Genomic DNA, 21569 nt, shown 5'->3' on the forward strand with positions numbered 1-21569 from the left:
CCATAGGAACTTAAGGAAAAATTTCTTAACAGTGAGGGTGCCAGAGCACTGGAACAGGCTGCCCAGAGAGGTTGTGGAGTCTCCTTCTCTGGAGATCTTCAAAACCCGCTTGGATGCAGTCCTGCGCCACGTGCTTTAGGTGTCCCTGCGTATGCAGGGGGGTTGGACTAGATGATCTCTAGAGGTCCCTTCCAACCCTAAGCATTCTATGATTCTATGATTCTATGATTCTGTGCAGGAAGGCAGACTGAGTATGCCCTGACCAGATTATCTGGAGGGTGACGACATCTAAGGGGTCCCCGCTGCCCTTTCCCTTCTAGGGACATGAGTGCAAAATATGTGCAGTAGGTGAAATGTGGCAGATGAAGGGCTCCTAACACCCTGCTCTGCACCCTGGTAGGATAAGGCTATAAAACAGACCAGTCCCCAACATGAAGAAGGAATGGAATTGTTTTTCTCTTTGCCCTTTCTCTAGTAGAAAGAAATAGAATACATTACTTGTCTTCTAGGAATGCTGTTTTTAGGGTTCTTAAGACTGTACAACAAACCTCCTAAGTTTCATAGTGTCCAGAAATGATGCTGTTTATCCTTGAGTGCCATCTATTGACAATCTCCTTCTTAATGATTTACCTTCCCTGACATTGCTTATTTTAAACACCCTGTGCAACATTTGTTAGCTCAGTTGCAGAGGCTTCTAATTTTTGAGCTGAAGGAATAGGAATTTATGTTTTATTTAGATAGGTGTCAGTTCTGCATGTTTCTTGTCCATAAGGCCTGTTTCCATCCGTGGGCCAGTAATCTCTGGAATTGATGATTTCAGTTTCACTTCCACTTCCCTTTTCCTTCCACCCATTACGAAGCTTCCTTCCACCTAGCCCTTCTCTGTCTGCTACTTCTGTGTACAGGGCAATTTCTGGCCTTCCTAAGCCAGCTCTTGTAACTTGAAAGAGTAGTTCTAGTTCCCTCCTGCAGAAGGAAGTTGTATACATCAGTTTGTTATAATACTGCATGTATCCCTCTAACCCTTCCACTTTCTTCCTCCACTTTCAGGATATTTTTCAGCAACTTTTGTGTAGTAACCTTGAAAATATTTAATGAACTAATCACTGACTTCACTATATTATCAGTTTTAGAGGTATTTTTAGTTTGTGATAGATGAATTAGTATCGTTATAGTTTCCCTTTTTCTGTCTGCAGGATTCCCCGATGACAGCCCAATACATGTTGCAAAGATAAAAATAAGTTAAAGGCGAAGAGCTATCATCGGAAAATTTCGTCTACATTATTTCTTTCCTAATCAAAATCACAGAATCACACAGAATGGTTGAGATTGGAAGGGACTGCTAGGATCATCTAGTCCGACCACTATGCTCAAGCAGGGACACCTGGAGCATGTGGCACAGGATCGCATCCAGGCAGATTTTGAACATCTCCAAGGAAGGAGACTCCACAGCCTCTCTGGGCAGCCTGTTGCAGTGCTCTGCCACCCTAACAATAAAGAGGTTCTTCCTAATATGGAGATGAAACTTCCTGTGTTTCAGCTTGTTCCCATTACCCCTTGTCCTGCTGCTGGCCACCACTGAGAAGAGCTTGGACCCATCTTCTTGACATTCTCCCCTCAGGTATGTGTACATGTTCAGAAGATCCCCTCTCGGTCTTCTCTTAGACAGGCCTAGCTCATTCATAAGATAGATGCTCCAGTCCCTTAATCATCCTTGTCGCTCTTCGCTGGACCCTCTCTAGAAGTTCCACATCCCTCCTGTCCTGGGGAGCCCAGGACTTCACACAGTATTCCAGGTGTGGCCTCAGGAGAGCTGAGGAGAGGGGCAGGGTCCCCATGCGAGAGCTCTGCTGTTCCTCAGCTGCCAGCCATCCAAACAACCAGCTGCACTTCGGCCCAAGATTGCTACCACCTAACAGGAAGATGTTCACCAAGGTGCGTCACAAAAAAGAAACCTCTCAAGAAGCGAAAAACAGCAACACCTAATTCCCACCAGAGCACAGCCATCTTGTTGATGCCACATTTCTGATGGAACCTGCTGGCATTTTTAAGGCAGAGTCCTTTGGCAGGAGATTTTCTCCCTCACCAGACACAAGACAGCAGCTGCAGCACCACGGATATTCCTGCCCAGCCAAAGAACATGGCATCAGCTCAAGTCAACCAAAGACATCCCCCATCCTCAGCCTGACCTCAGAGGAGCAGCAGGCCGCAACTACAAGCACAGTCCCAAAGGTAATTGCAAGAGCAGCCTGACTTCCACCTCCTCTCCTACCAGACCTACTGAGCAAGTGGAAGATGAAAATTTACTTGGACAAGTCCCATCAAAGAAACCTTATCGGTCATGCTGGAAGTAGGGAATCAGGTGTTTCTGGAAGTTACCTACAGTGAGCTGCTGCAGTCCTGCAACATGTCAGCCTATGAACAACTGCACACGAGCCTGCCGTGTCCTCAAGCACAGCTGCCTCAGAGACTTCCATGAAACCACCTGTTTTTCCCCCCTCCCTTTATAGATAGTCTACTATGTTTTCTAAATAAAATTAGTGATGTTGTTTTTAAATTAGACACTGGTGTGTGTTCATTATAGGCAAGAGGATCATTAAGAAACGCTCCTAAGATTGTGATGGAATGAGGAGGATGCTTCAGGGAGGTTATACAGGGACAAAAAGAATATTTGACTTCTTCGAAACTTGGACAGATCTCTGTCAGAGGCAGAGTATCCCCTCTGCAGGAGAAGCTTTAGCGTGATATTGGGCTATCCATGCGAGTATATGCCCTATGATATTATCTTGATGACTTTACAGGCACCGCACTCTTACGGGCTTTACTATTAAAGATCTGGGGAAAACTGGGAGCTTAGCCAGGCCCCCAGGAGACACACTCAAAGGCTTTTCTCAAAATGGTTGCCTCCAAAATAGGCCATTTTTAGTTTACAGGTTGATGAAAATTTTCCTTCATTTAATATTGACAAGTCTCTCAATATCCTCTGCTTTTTTCACTGTGGATTTTTATTTTTCTTCTGTAGGTAGATTCCTGTTCTTTTATAGGAGGCTTAGTTTCTCCATATGCAAGAGATGTTAAATGGATGAAAAGAATGATCAAAATCATCATCCTTACAAATAAAACCTTAGGTTTTCCTTACTCCTTATAAGCAAATAAGGAAAGAGCAAGAAGCTTCCTTCTCAGAAGTAGATTTATTGGTTTGGTTTCATCTCTGCCAACCAACAAAGGGAATGAGGAAAATTAAAAAAAAAAAAAAAAAGTCACCCAGAGCACCAATTTGACTGAAGCTTCTCTGAACATGCCTTAGATGGTACAGGGTAATGACCAGTAACACCTGGGCACTTACCTGTCACCCATCTTCAGCAAAAAACGTCAAGCAACAGAAGTATTGAGGTTGGTAAAATATGATTATAAAATTTGTATTTTGGTCCATAACACATAGTTACACTACAGAGCTCTTTCCTGAGGATTTTGCTCAGGTCAAAACTATAAACAGGTTTAAAAAAGATTAGACAAAGTCATGGTGGGCAGGTGTGAGCTTTGCTATTAAGGATCTTGCATCTGCTATAGGAAGGGACTGTGCAGCTCATGACTGAAAGACTGGAAGAGCAAGATGCTGTTCTGTGAAGTGCTGGTCCCTGCTACTGGCAGTGGCTACAGTGACTGTGGGCTGACCCAAAACAGTGCTCTTCAAGCTGCAGAAAAGCTTGACTTCCCATGGGAATGGCAGTTTCTCTTCAATGATTGTTCTCAACCTAAATAATATAGAGATCCCCAGATGCCTGGTGATACAAAATGGATTGTTCCACTGGCCTCTGTGCAACAGAAAGCACACTGTAGACTGTGCCAGGATTGTTTCAGTTGGTGCTTTCTTTTGCTTGTGTTTCTCAAGTGAGACTTGAAGAATATTTTAGCATTTCTTCCTGGCCTTCTCAGTTCCTTTCAGTCATATAAACACAGGCCCAGCCTAATGCTTGCCTCACTTAGAAACCCTACCACCGTTCATAATTCTGTCTTTTTCCTCCTTCCTTAAATCTGGCAGCAAAAACTTCTCAGTGGTAATAGATGCAGCTTGTCAAAGTCCTGCACAGGCGTTCCTCTCATTCACTGACAAGCTATGAAGCTAAGGAAGAGGCTTAATTACACAGGTGATCAAAGGAAAATGTAGGAAGAAAGATAAAGTGTGTGTAGATAGGAATGTGATTTAGCAAGAGATTAAAAACAACACATACATCTGACACACATGAAATGAGAGCAAGGAATGTATAAGCTAGCTGGAAATAGCAAGCAAGCCAAAGACATCCACAGATAAGTCCCTTTTCAGTTCTTGCCTAAAGAACTGTACTCCATAAGCTGTCATTCTCCAAACTATGCAAAGAGAAAAAGGGAAAACTTGTTCTTTGCAAATGGAAAAGGAAGAGGAACCGTGCTGAGACAGGAATGTCTAGGCTGAGTTGGAAAAGACGGGTTAAAGCAATAGGCTGGAACAGGAAGAAAGAACCACAGGACACTGGCACAGTGTGCTCTGCAAAATGGGGTAACTGAAGTGGGAAACTGAAGAGTGAAAAAAGTTAAAGGAATATGTTTTAAAGAGCCACATTGTCAGAGTTTCCATTTATGATTATGCTTTTTTTAATGCTTATTTTCTTTCCTCTTACTTAGTTCTGCTTACATCAGCAAGACTATTTGAAGGGTAAGGTACCTCTAATTATGAATACAGGTTGCATTAAATAGGCTTATACACAAGTTTGTGCCATTTTAACTCAAATCCATTGAAAACCTGATTACAGTTAAACTTGCATAAATTTCTGTGCCACTGATCTTCAACTGATTTAAGCTTCATCAATATAAATCCAGTTTCAATTGACTTGAGAGCATCTATGCAGAAATACATTTTCACAAACTGAGGGGGCAGAAATACTACTGAAATATTAAACTTTTTGCACTCTGTTCATATTCAGCTTCAGAGATTTCAAACTTTTCCCCTTCTGCATTTTACAAAACCTTACAGGGACCGAAAACAAGTAGTTTTGGAGCAGTTGTGCCAACAACCTTTTGCTTCATCAACAGAATCTTTGTGCAATCACAATAGCCTTGAACATCAGTGTTTTATCAAATTCTAAAAGCAGAAGAGAAGCTTAGTATTTCATCCACTTACTCTGATCTGAATATTTGTTTCTGACTAAAGCATTTCTTTCAAAAAGGCATCTAGTCTTTACTTGAAAACCCCTTAATTGGTAAAAATAAACCTATCATTTCTGATACCTACTCCAAAACTCATCCAGCCTCTTGGGAAATCAGAGAATCGTTATGGTCGGATAAGACCTTAGAATCATAGAATCATAGAATGCTTAGGGTTGGAAGGGACCTCTAGAGATCATCTAGTCCAACCCCCCTACATACGCAGGGACACCTAGAGCACGTGGCACAGGACTGCGTCCAAACAGGTTTTGAAGATCTCCAGAGAAGGAGACTCCACAACCTCTCTGGGCAGCCTGTTCCAGTGCTCTGTCACCCTCACTGTTAAGAAATTTTTCCTTAAGTTCCTATGGAATTTTTGATGTTTCAGTTTCCGGCCATTTCCTCTAGTCCTATCAGTGGCCACCACTGAAAAGAGACCATCCCCGTCCTCTGCACTCCCTCCCTTGAGGTATTTATATACACTGATTAGATCCCCTCTCAGCCTTCTCTTCTCCAGGCTGAACAGGCCCAGCTCCCTCAGCCTCTCCTCATAGGGCAGATGTTCCAGGCCCCTGATCATCCTTGTAGCCCTGCGCTGGACTCTCTCCAGCAGCTCCACATCCCTCTTGTACTGTGGAGCCCAGAACTGGACACAATACTCCAGATGTGGCCTCACCAGGGCTGAGTAGAGGGGCAGGATCACCTCCCTCGACCTGCTGGAGATGCTCTTCATAATGCAGCCCAGGATTCCATTGGCCTTTTTGGCCACGAGGGCACACTGCTGCCTCATGGTCAACTTATCATCCACCATGACACCCAGGTCTTTCTCTGCAGAGCTGCTCTCCACAAGGTCGGTCCCCAGCCTGTACTGGTGTCTGGGGTTATTCCTCCCCAGGTGCAGGACCTTGCACTTGGCCTTGTTGAATTGCATGAGGTTTTTCACCGCCCAGTTGTCCAGTCTGTCCAGGTCCCTCTGGATGGCAGCGCAGCCCTCTGGGGTATCGGCTACTCCTCCCAGTTTTGTGTCATCAGCAAACTTGCTGAGGGAGCACTCTGTGCCTTCATCCAGGTCATTGATGAATAAATTGAACAGGACTGGACCAAGGACTGACCCCTGGGGGACCCCACTAGCCACAGGCCTCCAACTAGACTCTGCACCACTGATCACCACTCTCTGGGCCCTGCCATCCAGCCAGTTCCTAATCCATCTCACTGTGCACTCATCTATCCCACACTTCCGGAGCTTGCCCAGGAGGATGTTGTGAGGGACGGTGTCAAAAGCCTTGGTGAAGTCGAGATAGACGACATCCACCGCTCTCCCCTCGTCTATCCAGCCGGTCATTTCATCATAGAAGGCTATCAGGTTAGTCAGGCAAGATTTCCCCTTGGTGAATCCATGCTGACTACTCTTGAGCACCTTCTTGTCCTCCATGTGTCTGGAGACAACGGCCAGTATGAGCCGTTCCATCACTTTTCCGGGGACGGAGGTGAGGCTGACTGGCCTGTAGTTGCCTGGGTCCTCCTTCTTGCCTTTTTTGAAGACTGGCGTGACATTGGCCTTCTTCCAGTCTTCCGGCACCTCCCCCGTTCTCCAGGATCTTTCAAAGATGAGGGAGAGCGGCTTAGCTATGGCATCTGCCAGCTCCCGCAGCACTCTGGGGTGCATCCCATCAGGGCCCATGGATTTGTGGGTATCGAGGTTCCTTAGGTGCTCTCTGACCCAATCTTCCTCTACCCAGGGCAAGTCTTCCTCTCCACCAGCTTCTTCTCTTGTCTCTAGGGCCTGGGGCTCTAAAGGGCTGCCCTTGGTAAACACCGAAGCAAAGAAGGCATTGAGCAACTCTGCTTTTTCTGTGTTATTTGTAACCAAGGTGCCCATCCCGTCCTCCAGCGGACCCACGTTTTCCCTGATCTTCCTTTTGCTGTTAATGTATTTGAAGAAATTTTTTTTGTTATTTTTAACGTCCCTTGCCAGATTGCCTTCCAGTCGTGCCTTAGCTTTCCTTGTCGCATCTCTGCACTCCCTGACTATGTTCCTGTATTTCTCCCAGGGGGTCTGTCCTTTTTTCCACATTCTGTATACCGCTGCCTTCTGCTTGAGCATTGCCACAAGCTCCCGGCTCATCCACACAGGTCTCCTGCCCCCTCTGCCTCCCTTCCTACACACAGGGATGCACTGCTGCTGGGCGTGGAGGAAGTGCCGCTTGAAAACTAACCAGCTCTCTTGGGCCCCCCTGCCTTCTAGAGCACTAGCCCATGGGATTCTTCCGAGGAGGTCTCTGAAGAGGCTAAAGTTGGCCCTCCTGAAGTCCATCGTCGCAAGGCTACTTACAGCCCTGCCTCCTCCTCGTTGAATCCTGAACTCCACCAACTCATGGTCACTGCAGCCGAGGGTACCCCCCACCTTAACATCTCCTACTAGGCCCTCCCTATTTGATAGCACGAGGTCCAGTAGCCCACCTCTCCTCGTCGGCTCCTCCACAACCTGCGTCAAAAAGTTATCGTCGACGCTCTGCAGGAACCTCCAGGACTGCTTATGCCTGGCTGTGTTGTCCTCCCAGTTGATGTCGGGGTAGTTGAAGTCCCCCATGAGAACCAGGGCCTGTGACCGTGAGGCAACATCCAGCTGCCTATAGAAGGCCTCATCAACCTCCTCGTCTTGGTCAGGTGGCCTGTAGCAGACACCCACCACAGTGTCTCCCACATTAGCCTGCCCTCTTATCCTTACCCACAAGCTCTCAACTCGCTCATCCTCGACTCCCAGATTGAGCTCCATGCATTCCAGTTGCTCTCTCACATAAAGAGCAACTCCACCACCTCGCCTTCCCAGCCTGTCCTTCCTAAAGAGCACATAGCCTTCCATGGCAGCGCTCCAGTCGTGCAAGCTATCCCACCACGTCTCTGTGATTCCGATGAGATCATGACACTGGGACCGCACACAGATCTCCAGTTCATCCTGCTTATTCCCCATGCTTCGCGCATTGGTATACAGGCATTTCAGGGAAGCAACAGAGGCCACAGGTTTCCCAGGAGGGGTGAAAGAGGACCCTCTGTGATCATTTCCTACCCTCACTTCCCCACTACCATACTCCCGCTGGACGCCATCTGACCTGGGCTGTGCGGTACTGCTTGCCGCGTCAGTGTGTCACTCCCCTTCCCCCTTCTTGCCTAGTTTAAAGCCCTCCTAACCAGGTTGGCCAGCCTTTTTGCAAAGAGACGTGTGCCCCTCTTGCTAAGATGAGTCCCATCATTCCCCACTAGCTGTTGGTCATCAATCACCTTCAAGATCATCAAGTCTAATCGTAAACCCACTCACCACTATGCCTAATAAACTATGTCCCTAAGTGCCTCATCTACACGCTTCTTGAACACTGGCAGGGATGGTGACTCCACCACGTCCTTGGGCAAACTGTTCTAATGCTTGGCTACTCTTTCCATGTAGAAATTTTTCCTAATATCTAACCTGAACCTCCCCTGCTGCAACTTGAGGTCATTTCCTCCTGTCCTATTTTCAGTAGCTCTTTTGGAGACCGACTCCCACCTCACTACAACCTCCTTTCAGGTAGTTGCAGAGAGTGATAAGGTCTTTCCTGAGCCTCCTCTTCTCTACACTAAATAATCCCAGCTCCCTCAGCTGCTCCTTTTAAGGTTTGGGCTCCAGCCCCTTCACCAGATTCACTGCCCTTCTTTGGACATGCTCAAGCACTTCAATGTCTTTCTTGTAGTGAGCGGCCCAAAACTGAACACAGTCTTCGAGGTGCAGCCCCACCAGCGTTGAGCACATGGAAACGATCACTCCCCTGGTCCTGCTGGCTGCACTGTCCCTGATACAAGCCAGGAGGCCGTTGGCCTTCTTGGCCACCTGGGCACACTGATGGCTCATATTTAGCCAGCTGTCGACCAGCACCCCCATATCCTTTTCTGCCATGCAGCTCTCCAGTCACTCTGCCCCAAAGTACAAGAAACCACCGTTTCTTTCTTAATTAGAGTTTATCTGGCCTTCACTTGCAACCCTCAGTTCTTGTTGCATCTTTTTCTGCCCAACTAAGTACTCCTTCAGTTCTAAGAAGTCCCAACTGAAATTACAAGCAATACACAGACCTGCTTATGTCAAATGGGAGTGACTCTCAAGGTTACCAAAAGTAAAAACCACATTGCCAAAACAAAGTGAGGTTGCCCAGACTGTTAGGAAACTGGGTCGTGCTGAGTCAGTTGAGAACTCTGCCTGCGTTAGCCCAGACAAGTCACTTCATCACTCTCTGCTTGACTTCTCAACTACAGCAGTTCTTTCGTCCACATAGGGAGCATGAAGCAGTATGATGTCGTTGAAGCTTATCTAATTTAACGCTGTGAGGCCAAACACAGTTACAGTCTTGAATTGACACTGTAATAGTAAAAGCAGAGGATAGAAAAGCACTGTTGCTCATAGGCTGTCATTGATAAATTACGCAGTCCTCTCCTTCCAGCTTCTCAAATCTGTGGTAGCTACAGTAGCACCCTGGTCCAAGACCTGCTCTAATTTAGCACTGGAGGTGTCAAGTTAGTCTCAGCTTTAATGCAAGATCTCATGAAAAATAAATTTGACAGTTTTTCCAAGGCCTCTAATCATGCCTCCCGCCTGCTAGCTGTAATACTTACATGCTTTGTGAAATTTGTGTTTCACATCAAGAAGGGTAGATGATGGAGGTACCTGAAAAAGAAAACAAAATGCAAGCATATTATTTTTTTATCCTTCTTTATTCTGGCATCTCTTTTCCTCTCCTTCTGTTCAATGAAGAGATGATTCAGCTTGTCTCCAAGTTCTGTAGGTCATGATGATGCAAATAGCAATTCTGTTTGCATATTGATTTTTTATTTTTAAGGATTGCTCACATTTGATTCCCATACTATCTAGGCCAGCCCTGCTTGGCCAATGGCAAGGTAAAATCCTTATAGGCAAAAGGGGAACCTGCTGACCCTGAAGATCCAGTGACTACCCTCAAGGTCATGTCAAAGGGACAACTTGAAGGATGAGATGAATATCAAGTTCAAGCATACTAGGACCTGAGATATGAAAGGTTTTTCCTAAAGGGCCAGCAGCAAAGGGTTCTGTCCTTTCTGCTTGAAATCAGCTTGCCTTTGCATCCTGTCATTCATGTGCACTGAAGTAGTTTGGGTGTTACTGTGTTGGATGGCAGTCCTGAAGCCTTTTAGATTCTATTTTATTATGTATATTGATTTCTTAATACACTTTGTACAAAGTGTCTGAGAACAGTAAGAATTGCTAGAGTGAAAAACTTAGAAGTACCTAGAATTTATAATGAAGGTGAATGGAATACTTATGGAAATAGTATATCAAGTTTGAGATATAGGTGGCAGAGGCAAGGGTCTTTTCTTAATGAGACTGTCCCCTTACACATGGCACTGATTGAATAGTCCATATCTGGTTCATTTAAGCACAGAAACTGAGTCTTAACTGGGGGGAACTGCTTTGCCTGTAGTGAGAGCTCTCACTAGAAGAGCCAATGGCAAATTGGAGACATTAAGCACCTGTATGGCATAGGCTAATACCAGTATGCAGTGGCTAGATAAAAAAAAAAAAAACACCATTTTTCTTGGCTGGACACTTGTCACTGGTCAGTCTGGTTTCACCCCTACCTCCGGCTCAACATGATTTTCCCAGTCTAAGCAAAGCCTGGAAGAGTTTCTCCACTTTGCTTCTTTGGAAGTCACAAAGGAACCTAACACTTAGGCTCTGTAGAAATTGCTCTATGAGTTTTGCTGGGCAACCCATTTCATTGCATCACATAAAATCGTGCATAAATTGACCCCCTCTTGGCATTATATTCGGCCTTTAGTCCCCTTTCTTCAAAATGTGCTCAGTGATATGAGGGAATTGTGATAGTAACCATACATAGAACAGGAGAGTAACATTAGGTCATTCTGCCAGTAGAGGTCAATCAGCACCTTAAGAAAGGTTGTTTTCATTAGTATCTTGTGAGTCTGGAGAAATACTGATGCAACGTAATAAATTTGCTAACTTAAAAGCTATAAATCCATATTGAAAAAAAAAGGAGATCTTCTCATATGTAAGTTGACACCCAACACAAATATGCAATTTATGTGTCACTAGGGAGTAAGTCAACTTCTTTCCAGTAATAATATAACCAGGCTGATAACTCAATACATCTTTCATTAATGTAAAGCTTTATGATGATAGCTGCCCTAAATGCTGGCTAGTGAATGGTTGGTATGTAAAGTTCTTTTTTTTTTCTGCTCAATTTCATTTCCCTAATTTTAGAAGGATTTACTGGTAATTTCAAAAGTCTTTATTTGCAGAAGCTGCTTGTAAGTGAGTCTCTACTTATAGTCTGATTTACCTCTGTAAGGTACTTGTTAAACAATAATAACTTCAACCAAATCAGGGACTAAAATCCTTGAAACTTAGGACAGATTTCAATCTGGTATCAGCAAAATCCAAGCTGTAGCCAAATCTTGTGGAACTGTGTTGGGCCAGGAGAGGGACATTCCCCTGGCATTCCTGATGTCTGACACAGCCATAGGGAACAAAACGAGAGGCAGGTTTATCTTCCTACCTGAGTACAAAAAGAAAAGCATTTCACCCGCACTCCCTACAACTAAGTCATTCCACAGCTTCTGCTAGGACATTATGTCTTCACATAGCCTGCATATGCCTTATTTTTTTAAGTTGTACAGCTGGTGTGGGCTTGAACTGGGGACACAGGCATATTTATTTATTTATTTATTTATTTACATTTTAGAAACCTCTAAAAATACCTCAAATTGACTTATCTTATGTAATAATTTCACACCTGCAAGGTGCAGAGTCCAGAATCTATCAGAGATAGATGCAAGTGCTGTAGAGCTGATAACAAACATACGGCACCTAAGACTGCAGATGTAGCCTGCAGCGAGGGAGCAGGTCCTGATGTGAGGGGGGATCTTCTGTCTTTCTAAATACTGCAAGCTCTGTTACCACTGTGCTTGCATTCCTGTGGGAGATCAGTATCTTACAGTGATAGATTCTGGTAAGTAATCAGGGCTAACTAGGTGCTCTGGAAAGCTGTCCATCTGAATAAGTTGGGGAAACAGCAAGACTTGTAACCTGCCTACAGTAACACGTAGAGTGAGCACGAAACAGCTCAGGTTTTCCAATTCCTTCACCAGCCAAGTATGCACTGACAGTGCTGGTTTTAAGCAGCATAAAATTTCTAGTTCAGTCCTGCTTAGCCTACATCAGTATCCATTTTCTTAGCCTGATACTTTTAGTACTTCTGCCCTCCTAACACTACCATGCCTGCCATGGGATTCAAGCCATCGAATTTAGTCCTCAAAAGATTAGCCTTAGCCTCCATTTTAGGTCTTGAGGCAAGACATTTACCTCCAAAATCATTAATGTCGCTTAGGTGCTTACAAGCTAAGCCATGTCTGTCAGGATCTGTGCTTACTGTGATCCACATGGTGCAGTGAGAGCCACTGCACACTTCTCAACCCAAATCTGAAAGCAAGATAACTTGAGCTGGAGGGAATTATGTTTTCTCCCTACATCCACTGGACATGCAGAGCTCGTGGGCAAGAGTACTGATGTACATGAGTACCTCCAAAGTTGCTGCAACTGGCTTAAGTTGTGCACCCAGGGCATGGGTTGGTTAGCTGAAGCTTTGCATTATACTATGTGGGTTGCGCATGCCCAGGGAAAGCCCAGAGCACAACCAGCCAGCAGAATGGGGGGACATGGGCTTTATGGGCCACCTAGCTTACGGGATGGCCAAGACCTCGCTTGAAAAAAGCTTGCCAGACTTGAAGTGGAAAAATAATGCATATACATTCCTGTTCAGTGCAAGCTGTGCTACAGAGGAACCTCAGTGTCCTTTCCCTGGCAGGTTATAGCCACAAAAGGAGTGAAATACATTTTTTTATGATCTCGATATTATGTCTTTTTTTAAAAAGACCTCATAAAATGATGAGTTACAGATTCTAATATTGATCAACTTGAAGATGTTGCTGAGACATCAGCTTCCTATTAAGAAGCTCCATTAATGATCTTTTGTTCTCTTCATTGTACATCAGTACAAGCTAACGAAATGTAACGATTGGAACAGCACCTGCTCGTATCATGCTAACCAAGCAAAACACCCTGAAATACTCCACTGTAATTATTACTTTCCTTTCTTTTATTCTTTTAAATTTCTGAAAGTGTTCTAACCTTCCTTTGCCTCTAAATCAGCATGTTTCAGATATTCAAAGGCAAAGAGAGTAAAAGGCCATCCTTGGTTTATCTAGAACAAGATGAACTGTATCACAGGAGCACCTTTTATTTGGCACATATCTTCCAGGTCTGACAGTCAAGCCTCGGTTCCCTTCAGCTCCATATCCTGTAGTCTAACAGCAGATTTTGTATATAGTTAAGTTTCTAGTAGGTTGCTATCATAAGCTCAACAAGAATTTTTGCTTCATAAAAAATAGTAAAAAAGGCTGATTTTATAGTTATGCACTGCATTCATTATACTTTTCATTCAGAAAAGTATGATTCTAAAAGCTCTAATTCTACTTCTTTCCTGTGTTATCCTAGCAAAACCAGCAATTTTACTTTTCCATTCAAGGCAACATTTCACATTTCAGGAATTCAAGAATAAGAGGCCCTTCTGGGTCATCAATTCCAGCTCTATCCTTCTATCCTATGCAGCAATGCACAAACTAACTCATTTTCTGTTTAAGATTTAAAATATCGTATTAGTAACTTAGGCTATGACTGAAGGAAAATATTACAGGAACTGGGTACCAGCTTTTTTGAGTACAAGCTAATCAGATACCTCTTTCACATTTATAAGTGAAAGAATTGTAATAAATCTGGTCATCTGTATGTAATTGCCCCACACAGTTTTTGCACTGCAGAATTATTTTAGGGTTTAGAGATCTGAAGAATACCAATAAGAATTTGAATAATAGATGTTTTTTTCAAATAAGTGGTCCTTCATTTAACATATCCCCTTGAACTTTTTTTTTCCTGTCTTTTTGACTTTTTGAAATGCCACTATTATTGCACTGCTGAATCACCCACTTTCTGACAGGCAGTCATTTTACATGATTGCAGGAATTCAGAAATCGTGCCACTCCAACTGTTTATTAAGCACAGATAGCCACATCTTTGGCCAAGGTATATTTGCTCAAAGGAATGACATCAGGTTATTGTAGCTGAGGATGTGACCCCAAAATAGATAACTAGATAATGGAAAAGCCAGCTAATGTTCAAATCAGCCTTCAACAAATACTTCGTTGGTGCTGTTTTCACATCCTGTCCTTGCTTAGAGAAATATGTTGCACCATTAGGAATCAGCAGCAATTCACAGAAAGTTGATCAGGAAACCTTCCATTCTAACTGACTGGCATTTACTGCGAATTTGGCTTCTATTATCTGATTATTCTTTTTTATTGTTAATTTTGAAAGATAGTATTAAAAATGGGTGTTCTGAAAGCCTCCCTTCAGTGTGTCCCTATAATGGTCTTTTGTCAGCTTGATGAACCAGAATGATGGTCATGTCCAAACATATAAATAGATGACCCTGACTCTACCTTGAAAATGGCATGTAAGTAGCTACATATAGACAAGTATTTCCAGAATTACAAGACAGTTTCATATGAAGCTTAGTATTTTCATCAGTGGACTGCAGCAAAATCACTATACCGAGCTTCTGATCTCAAACTAGTCTTTCCAGAAGTAGGGGAGATTCAGCATTAGGTTTTAGCTCAAGTCTGTTCCAAAAATTGTGAGCAGAGAGAAGCATCAATTAACAATCTCCTTGAGATTATTTATGTGGTCACATGAATTTTGGCATATGAGATAATCTGAGTGGCATTCCCAGTGACTATAAGGAAGAATTAACTATGAGGACGTGTAACGGTATTTTTAATGGATGGCTTGTTGATTTGCACTATCCAAATTTGTCTCTGAATTTGTGTTGTAATTTTATGTACTAGTGTGTTTTATACAAAGAAAAAATCCTCTTCCTTTACAAGAATTTCCTGAAGAATAGAGACAGACGCCAGAAACAGATTTTTCTCCTTCTACTAAAGATGAGAGTGAAAGTAACAAGAATGTGATTTACAGATAGCAGCCTTGCCGGCCATCCCAATTTACAATTGAGCATTTTACAGTGTTCCACACGTTCACTTACTTCTGAGCAAATCGGACTAGAATTGACACATCTCTTGGCCTTCTAACCTTTATTTGAAGAAGATTGACTAAGGTTTCTGTAGTCACCTTAAGAGGTCAATAGCAGAACCACTTGGAAAGGTTTTGTCAAAACACTTTTGTTCCTACCTGGAAAATAGGATTCTTCTTCAAAAATTAGTATTGAGAAGGAAGAAAAGGAAAAGGAAGGAAGGAAGGAAGGAAGGAAGGAAGGAAGGAAGGAAGGAAGGAAGGAAGGAAGGAAGGAAGGAAGGAAGGAAGGAAGGAAGGAAGGAAGGAAGGAAGGAAGGAAGGAAGGAAGGAAGGAAGGAAGGAAGGAAGGAAGGAAGGAAGGAAGGAAGGAAGGAAGGAAGGAAGGAAGGAAGGAAGGAAGGAAGGAAGGAAGGGAGGGAGGGAGGGAGGGAGGGAGGGAAAAGGCTTCATTTTGAAATCCTGTTTGAGCAAAATGCTGAAAATTCATATAACAATAATATTTTCATTTATTTTATTTCTCATCTCCATGGAACTTTCATTACTTTTGCATTATTCTGTGACACAAGAATCGTGATAATTGATAAGAATATAACACCCTTTCAAGTGATGGGAAATAACCTGATGTGAAATAACGCTCAAATAAATGCACCATTAAATTGTAAGTACCAGTTGCTTTTGAAATGAAATATTTATTGTGTCACAGTAGATTGAAATATTACAAAATTATTTTTGTAAGGCAATGCTCCTCTCTCAACTCAAAGGAAAATTTACAGGAGAACATAGCAGTGGCAAAACAAGTACTGTTGTGAGTAGCAGCTGCCATCACCCCATACCCCAACCGTGGCTCCTGCAAAGGATTCACTGTGCACGAGACCAGCTGTTTTGCTGGCCCATGCTTGCTGATGACCCAGGCAAAATTGGCAACCTGGGCTGACACCTGGCTATTGGTAAATGCATGGGTGAAGGCTGCGTCCTGCCTGTCCTCGCTGCCTTGAAAACACTCAGCTACCCACTTTCCTGAGACAGGCAGAACTAAGCCATCTCTGAGGCTTCTTTTCCTCTTTTAAGCTTATTTAAACCCATCCAAAAGGTCGAAAGTTAAGTTGGAGAGCAGAAAGATAGAGAGACAAGCAGCCCCCTGAGGTCCTTGAAGGGACTTGAGAAGCTGGGAAGCAGAAAAGAACAAGACATTAAGGTGATAGATGAGAATAATTAGATATCATCGGGAACTCTAGAAAGCTAAATACTTTTCGCAGGACCAAGTCCATATGAAGAGGAGTTTGTGGCTTCTCTGCTACAGATTCTCTGACTGTCACAATTCATTCTCCTGCTGTAGCACAAGAGCAGTGTGTTTTAAAATGAAAATCTTATGTTTTAAGGAGTTTTTAAAAAGGAAACACTCTGCACTTGTAGATAAATATAACTACAGCATTTTTATATACTGTCATGTATTCATTGATCCATTACTGCACAGTTCTGGCATTTTTTGAAGAATCACAGACTAAGATTTCATAAAGAACCTGGAGCATATATTGCAGCCTAGAGTATTATAATGCATGCGTGAGATATCATACAACTAAATTCCCTTTTTGGGTTCTGCTGATTAATTATCAAACTAATAAAGCACCTATAGCTCCCTGTAGTATTATACTGCTCCAGTACATTCATAATTTGTGATTATCCATGAATTATATTTGATGCAATAAGACTGTGTAGCCAGGATAAAATGTTGTAAGTTTGTTGGGAAATAGGACATTTCCAGACTAGCTGGGAATCTGTCTCAACAGATATACATTTTTTGCAATACTCATTCCTGTTGTAGCATGGCTGGTTTAAACAGATCTACACAAAGGATACTGTTGGTCAGAAGATGTTCATGAAGAGCTGGAGCATCCCTGATGTCTCAGGAATTCATTCTATTGTTTTCACTGCTTTCAACTGAGACATCATTTTGAGGGGAATGTCTATTTTATTTCAGCCTCTCACAGACCACAGGTTAAGAATCTTCTGTCTAAAACAAGGAATGTGTAAAGACTGGCATTCAAAGGTGCTTCCAAACTTTGAAAATCAACATTGACTGAACCATTAGTCTTCTGTAGTGGCCTCTGAAATTCTTTAAATTATCCCTTTATGAATTCTAATTACCTAAAGTTATCAGCTTCTTCCCTGAGCGGTCTCTCTCTCTTCTACGTAAATCAAAGACTGTTTCTCTAGGTATTCCATCTGTGAATCTATACTGAAAAAAGAACGGTAACAGCAAAGAGCAAGCAGAAATTAGTAAGTCCATTTGACCCTTTTCACCGTAAACAGCGGCTATATTGACATAAAATACTGGAGCAGGAAGGAGATGCACAAGAGAGCTGGTGATGGGCACTTTTTTGGTTGCTCACTTTCAGTGGCTGCGCTCCATAGGAGAAAGACAGCAGATTTCTGATGCTGCCAATGAGTTCTGCATGCATCTGGATTTTTTTGTCACACACGTGTAAATCTGGAGTAACTGCGCTGCATTTTTTAAGCCACAGCATGCAGATACGAGGACATTATTGCTTTCAGTGCATTAGTGAATAACTTAAAATGCTTGTGAACTTCCTCAGACAGGGACACATAACACTTGCAGAGCAATCGGAATGATTCCTGTCTTATCTTTGTGGCTGAAGATGCAGAAGAGCACACACCGTGTAACATTTAACATCAAGAAGAGCTGCATATATAAGTAGCTGGACAGATACTGTCAAGCCGTGGACCTGTGTTATGCTGGGTGAGACAAAAATGCATTAAAAAAAGGACAGGCCCTACCCAGAGATCCTTCAAGAAAAACAACCAACAAACAAAACACACATGGTTGTATTCACTGTAGGCACAGTCCACATCCACAAACATGCAGCATATGTCTAACAACTACAGATATTACCGGCATCAATATCATGTAAAAATCAGTATTTGTTTTTTCTGAAGACTGGAATCTGGCTTAGGAATTTAAGACACAAAACTAGAAATAAATCAGTTCTTCTAATATAGCATCAGTTTTCTTAGTGCCCAGGGGTCAGAATAATGAACTAAAGTGCACCTAAAAAATTACATAATGTTTTTGGGAGAGTTTAAGAGGTCAGAAGATTCCCAGAGATGGTAACTGAAGAGAGGTGGTAGGGAGGGAAGCAACTTGTGGTAGAACAACAAGAGGTGCCAGTTCTGCACTTCAGAAGGATAAAGTAATCAAGTTAACAAGTAAACAGTGTGAGAGAGCACAGGCTGCTTGGGAAGCTTGTATAAGGAACAGTAGGAAAGAGGCTTCCGTAACCACTGCAGAGCACCAAAAATGGAAGGCTCAGTCCTACACAGCTCATGGAGCAGGTTCACCCTGAAGGCTTCAAGCAGTGTTTCTGAAAGGGCTTCCACTGTGTCGTGAACAAACTCTGCGTTTGTACAGTGAACAAACCCTGACGGTTTCCTCAAAGGTGATTTATTCTCTTAAAATGCACCGTGCAACACTTTCTGCCTTAAAAGAAGCTCATGCAAAATTAATCACACAGCTTTACATTTGTGGGAAAATACATTTTGCTGCAAGGTAATCTGAAGAAAAAAATGCTACACAATGAATGTTTTAACAGAAACAGAAACAGTTGTGAGTGGCCTTAACAGCATTTAGAAATCAAATCACTACATATCGATAACTTTAAAATTAACCTACATTGGGCTTTTGGAAAAAATGTCCAAGTAAAACATTTTTTTGAGTAGCTATGTATCTTTCATAACTACTCACTGATGATGACAAATGCGGATTATTTCTTAAAAAGCACAGAAAGGAATCACTTCTCAGACTTTTTAAGACTTGATGAATTTTGCATGTTCTCTCCTTCAAACAAAACTTTTCATCAACACTAATTACACGCGCTCTCCCCTGTACAGACATGAATTTCATACCCATACAAGAGGGATGTGGAGCTGCTGGAGAGAGTCCAGCGCAGGGCTACAAGGATGATCAGGGGCCTGGAACATCTGCCCTGTGAGGAGAGGCTGAGGGAGCTGGGCCTGTTCAGCCTGGAGAAGAGAAGGCTGAGAGGGGACCTGAGCAGTGTCTAGAAGTACCTCAAGGGAGGCAGTGAGGAAGATGGTGCTGGCCTCTTTTCCCTGGTGGCCACCCACAGAACTAGAGGTAGTGGCCACAAACTGAAGCATCAAAAGTTCCACAGGAACTTAAGGAAAAAAATTTTTAACAGTGAGGGTGACAGAGCACTGGAATAGGCTGCCCAGAGAGGTTGTGGAGTCTCCTTCTCTGGAGATCTTCCAAACCCGCTTGGACGCAGTCCTGTGCCATGTGCTCTAGGTGACCCCGCGTGTGCAGGGGGGTTGGACTAGATGATCTCTAGAGATCCCTTCCAACCCTAAGCATTCTGTGATTCTATGATTCTATGAAAGGAGTAAGTCTCAAAACTCGACTATGCTACAAAATTTTTCTGTTGTCTAAACAAAAAATGGGATGCTCACTTTCATGGTCTGGCATGCAAGAGGCCAGCTCTTCTGTGGAGGGACAATGAATCACAAAAACTGTGATGAAAATATTTATGAAACATTTTTTCAACTGTTGTAAAACTATGGTGTAAAACCTTGCTAGCCAGGTTTCTCATCCTCGTTTATGTTTTTTGATTTTTGACTTTGAAGAAAACTCTGTGCTCTTAGCCAAGCCCCATTGTTTACCAAGAGAAAAAGGTTGCTATGCTCCTGCCCATTTCCTGTAGGTAAGGCTCAGCTGAATATGTTTGGATTCTAACAGGAACTTACAACATTGCAGAGACGCTAAGCTTTACAAATACATTTAAAAAATACTCGTTCTCAAGCAGATCTTTTAAGTCTCATGCTCTGAAATAAACACTGCAATCTCATAAGCTTTAAGAGACAGGCAAAGGATGTATTTTGAGCCCACAGTGCAGCCATGAGGTCTAACTGAAGTCAGTGTGAGTTTTATTCTGTAGAAACCCTGGAAAAGCAGCCAAGCAAACACCATGAGAAGTTCTGAGTATCTCCCAGCGGGAAGACTGAAAGGATTTCCACGATGGTACAAGATCACAGCAAAGAGAAAACAGAGCATTGCAACTTGTTAATTGGGCACATCCCCAGCAGCGTGGAAACAACGCACACTCACCTTGTCCACAATGCAGATCTGCTTCTTGCTTTGCACATCAAGGATTTCTACTTCAAAGTAAGTAACTTTCGAATGTTTGAGGGCTGGTGGTGACCTGAGGTGGCCAGCGGAAAGGACGAGCTGTGAGAAGTTGAAGAAGGAGCGCACCTCATGGTGAGCTGCAGACGGAGATCCTCCCTGCGCCGCAACATCCCTCCGGTGCTCCAAGGCACCGGGTTTGTGTCTCCTGTGCATCGCGCGGCCCAGCAAGGGCGATCCTCATATCAACGAGGAACACCTCCAAGGGGACAACGTTGCACCCCTGCGTGAGTTAAATACAACCACGAACCGACGAGACTTGAAAGGTCAAGTGGTGTTCCATTTTAAGAGTGCTGTCTTATTTAGCAGGAGTGAAAACAATGGCTCTGTAATCCTTGACTATATTTAACTTGCTATTGTGATGCGCTGAATTGCTACTGCCTTTTTCTCCCCCCCTTTTTATTTATACCAGCATTTGAAACAACACCTCATACTTGCTCCATTTATCTAGATTCCCTCCTGTAACAAGTCAGACCCCGAAATTCCACAGCCCAGAAGGAATCAGGAATGATTGCTGCAAATTCCGTTGTTATCTCCTGAGATAGATGTTTAAAAGTGTCCATACACACACACATATAGGTTTAATAAAGTGGATATTTATAAAATAATGTCATATATCATCTGCTCTTAAAATATTTCCTATTGTACATGGAGGATAGACACAGTTAAAATAGCAAAATGCTAAGAGTTCATCAGCAAAATACTAAGGTCACTCACAAACACAGAGAGGATTTTGTATCTGGTTGTATTTAGTGCCAGGAATGCCCTGTTATTTATTGGAGACTGATTTTTCCCCTCAGCTCTGCCAGGAAAACTCAACTGAAGTAAATGTGAAAGTCTCGTACTTCAGAAAGCTCAGTACTGTGCGAGTCAAAAGAACTCTTAGTAGTTTTGAAGTTATGCATAAGGTATAGAACCGGACTGCAACAGGGCTTGGGTTTTTTTTTTTTTTTTTTTTCTTTTGTCCTCTACAGAATTAACTTCTCACAATGAAAGTTTGCAACA

The 21569-nt window shown here is 43.0% G+C and overlaps 1 protein-coding gene across 1 annotated transcript in view; it reads right to left on the reverse strand.

The window, feature by feature from the left end:
* TECRL (trans-2,3-enoyl-CoA reductase like) overlaps window positions 1–20720 on the reverse strand; it is a 55709-nt gene extending 34989 nt beyond the window's left edge. Inside the window, exons 1-2 of the mRNA XM_010215779.2 lie at window positions 20487–20720; window positions 9820–9871 (exon numbers count right to left, since the gene is read on the reverse strand). Of these exons, the coding sequence (XP_010214081.2) occupies window positions 9820–9871; window positions 20487–20720 (286 nt within the window). The remainder of the gene's footprint in view (window positions 1–9819; window positions 9872–20486) is intronic.
* Between the last annotated feature and the right edge of the window lie 849 nt (window positions 20721–21569).

Source organism: Tinamus guttatus, unplaced genomic scaffold, assembly GCF_059628265.1.
Source record: "Tinamus guttatus ecotype Peru unplaced genomic scaffold, ASM5962826v1 Tinamus_guttatus_pri_ptg000945l, whole genome shotgun sequence".
Classification (NCBI taxonomy): Eukaryota; Metazoa; Chordata; class Aves; order Tinamiformes; family Tinamidae; genus Tinamus; species Tinamus guttatus.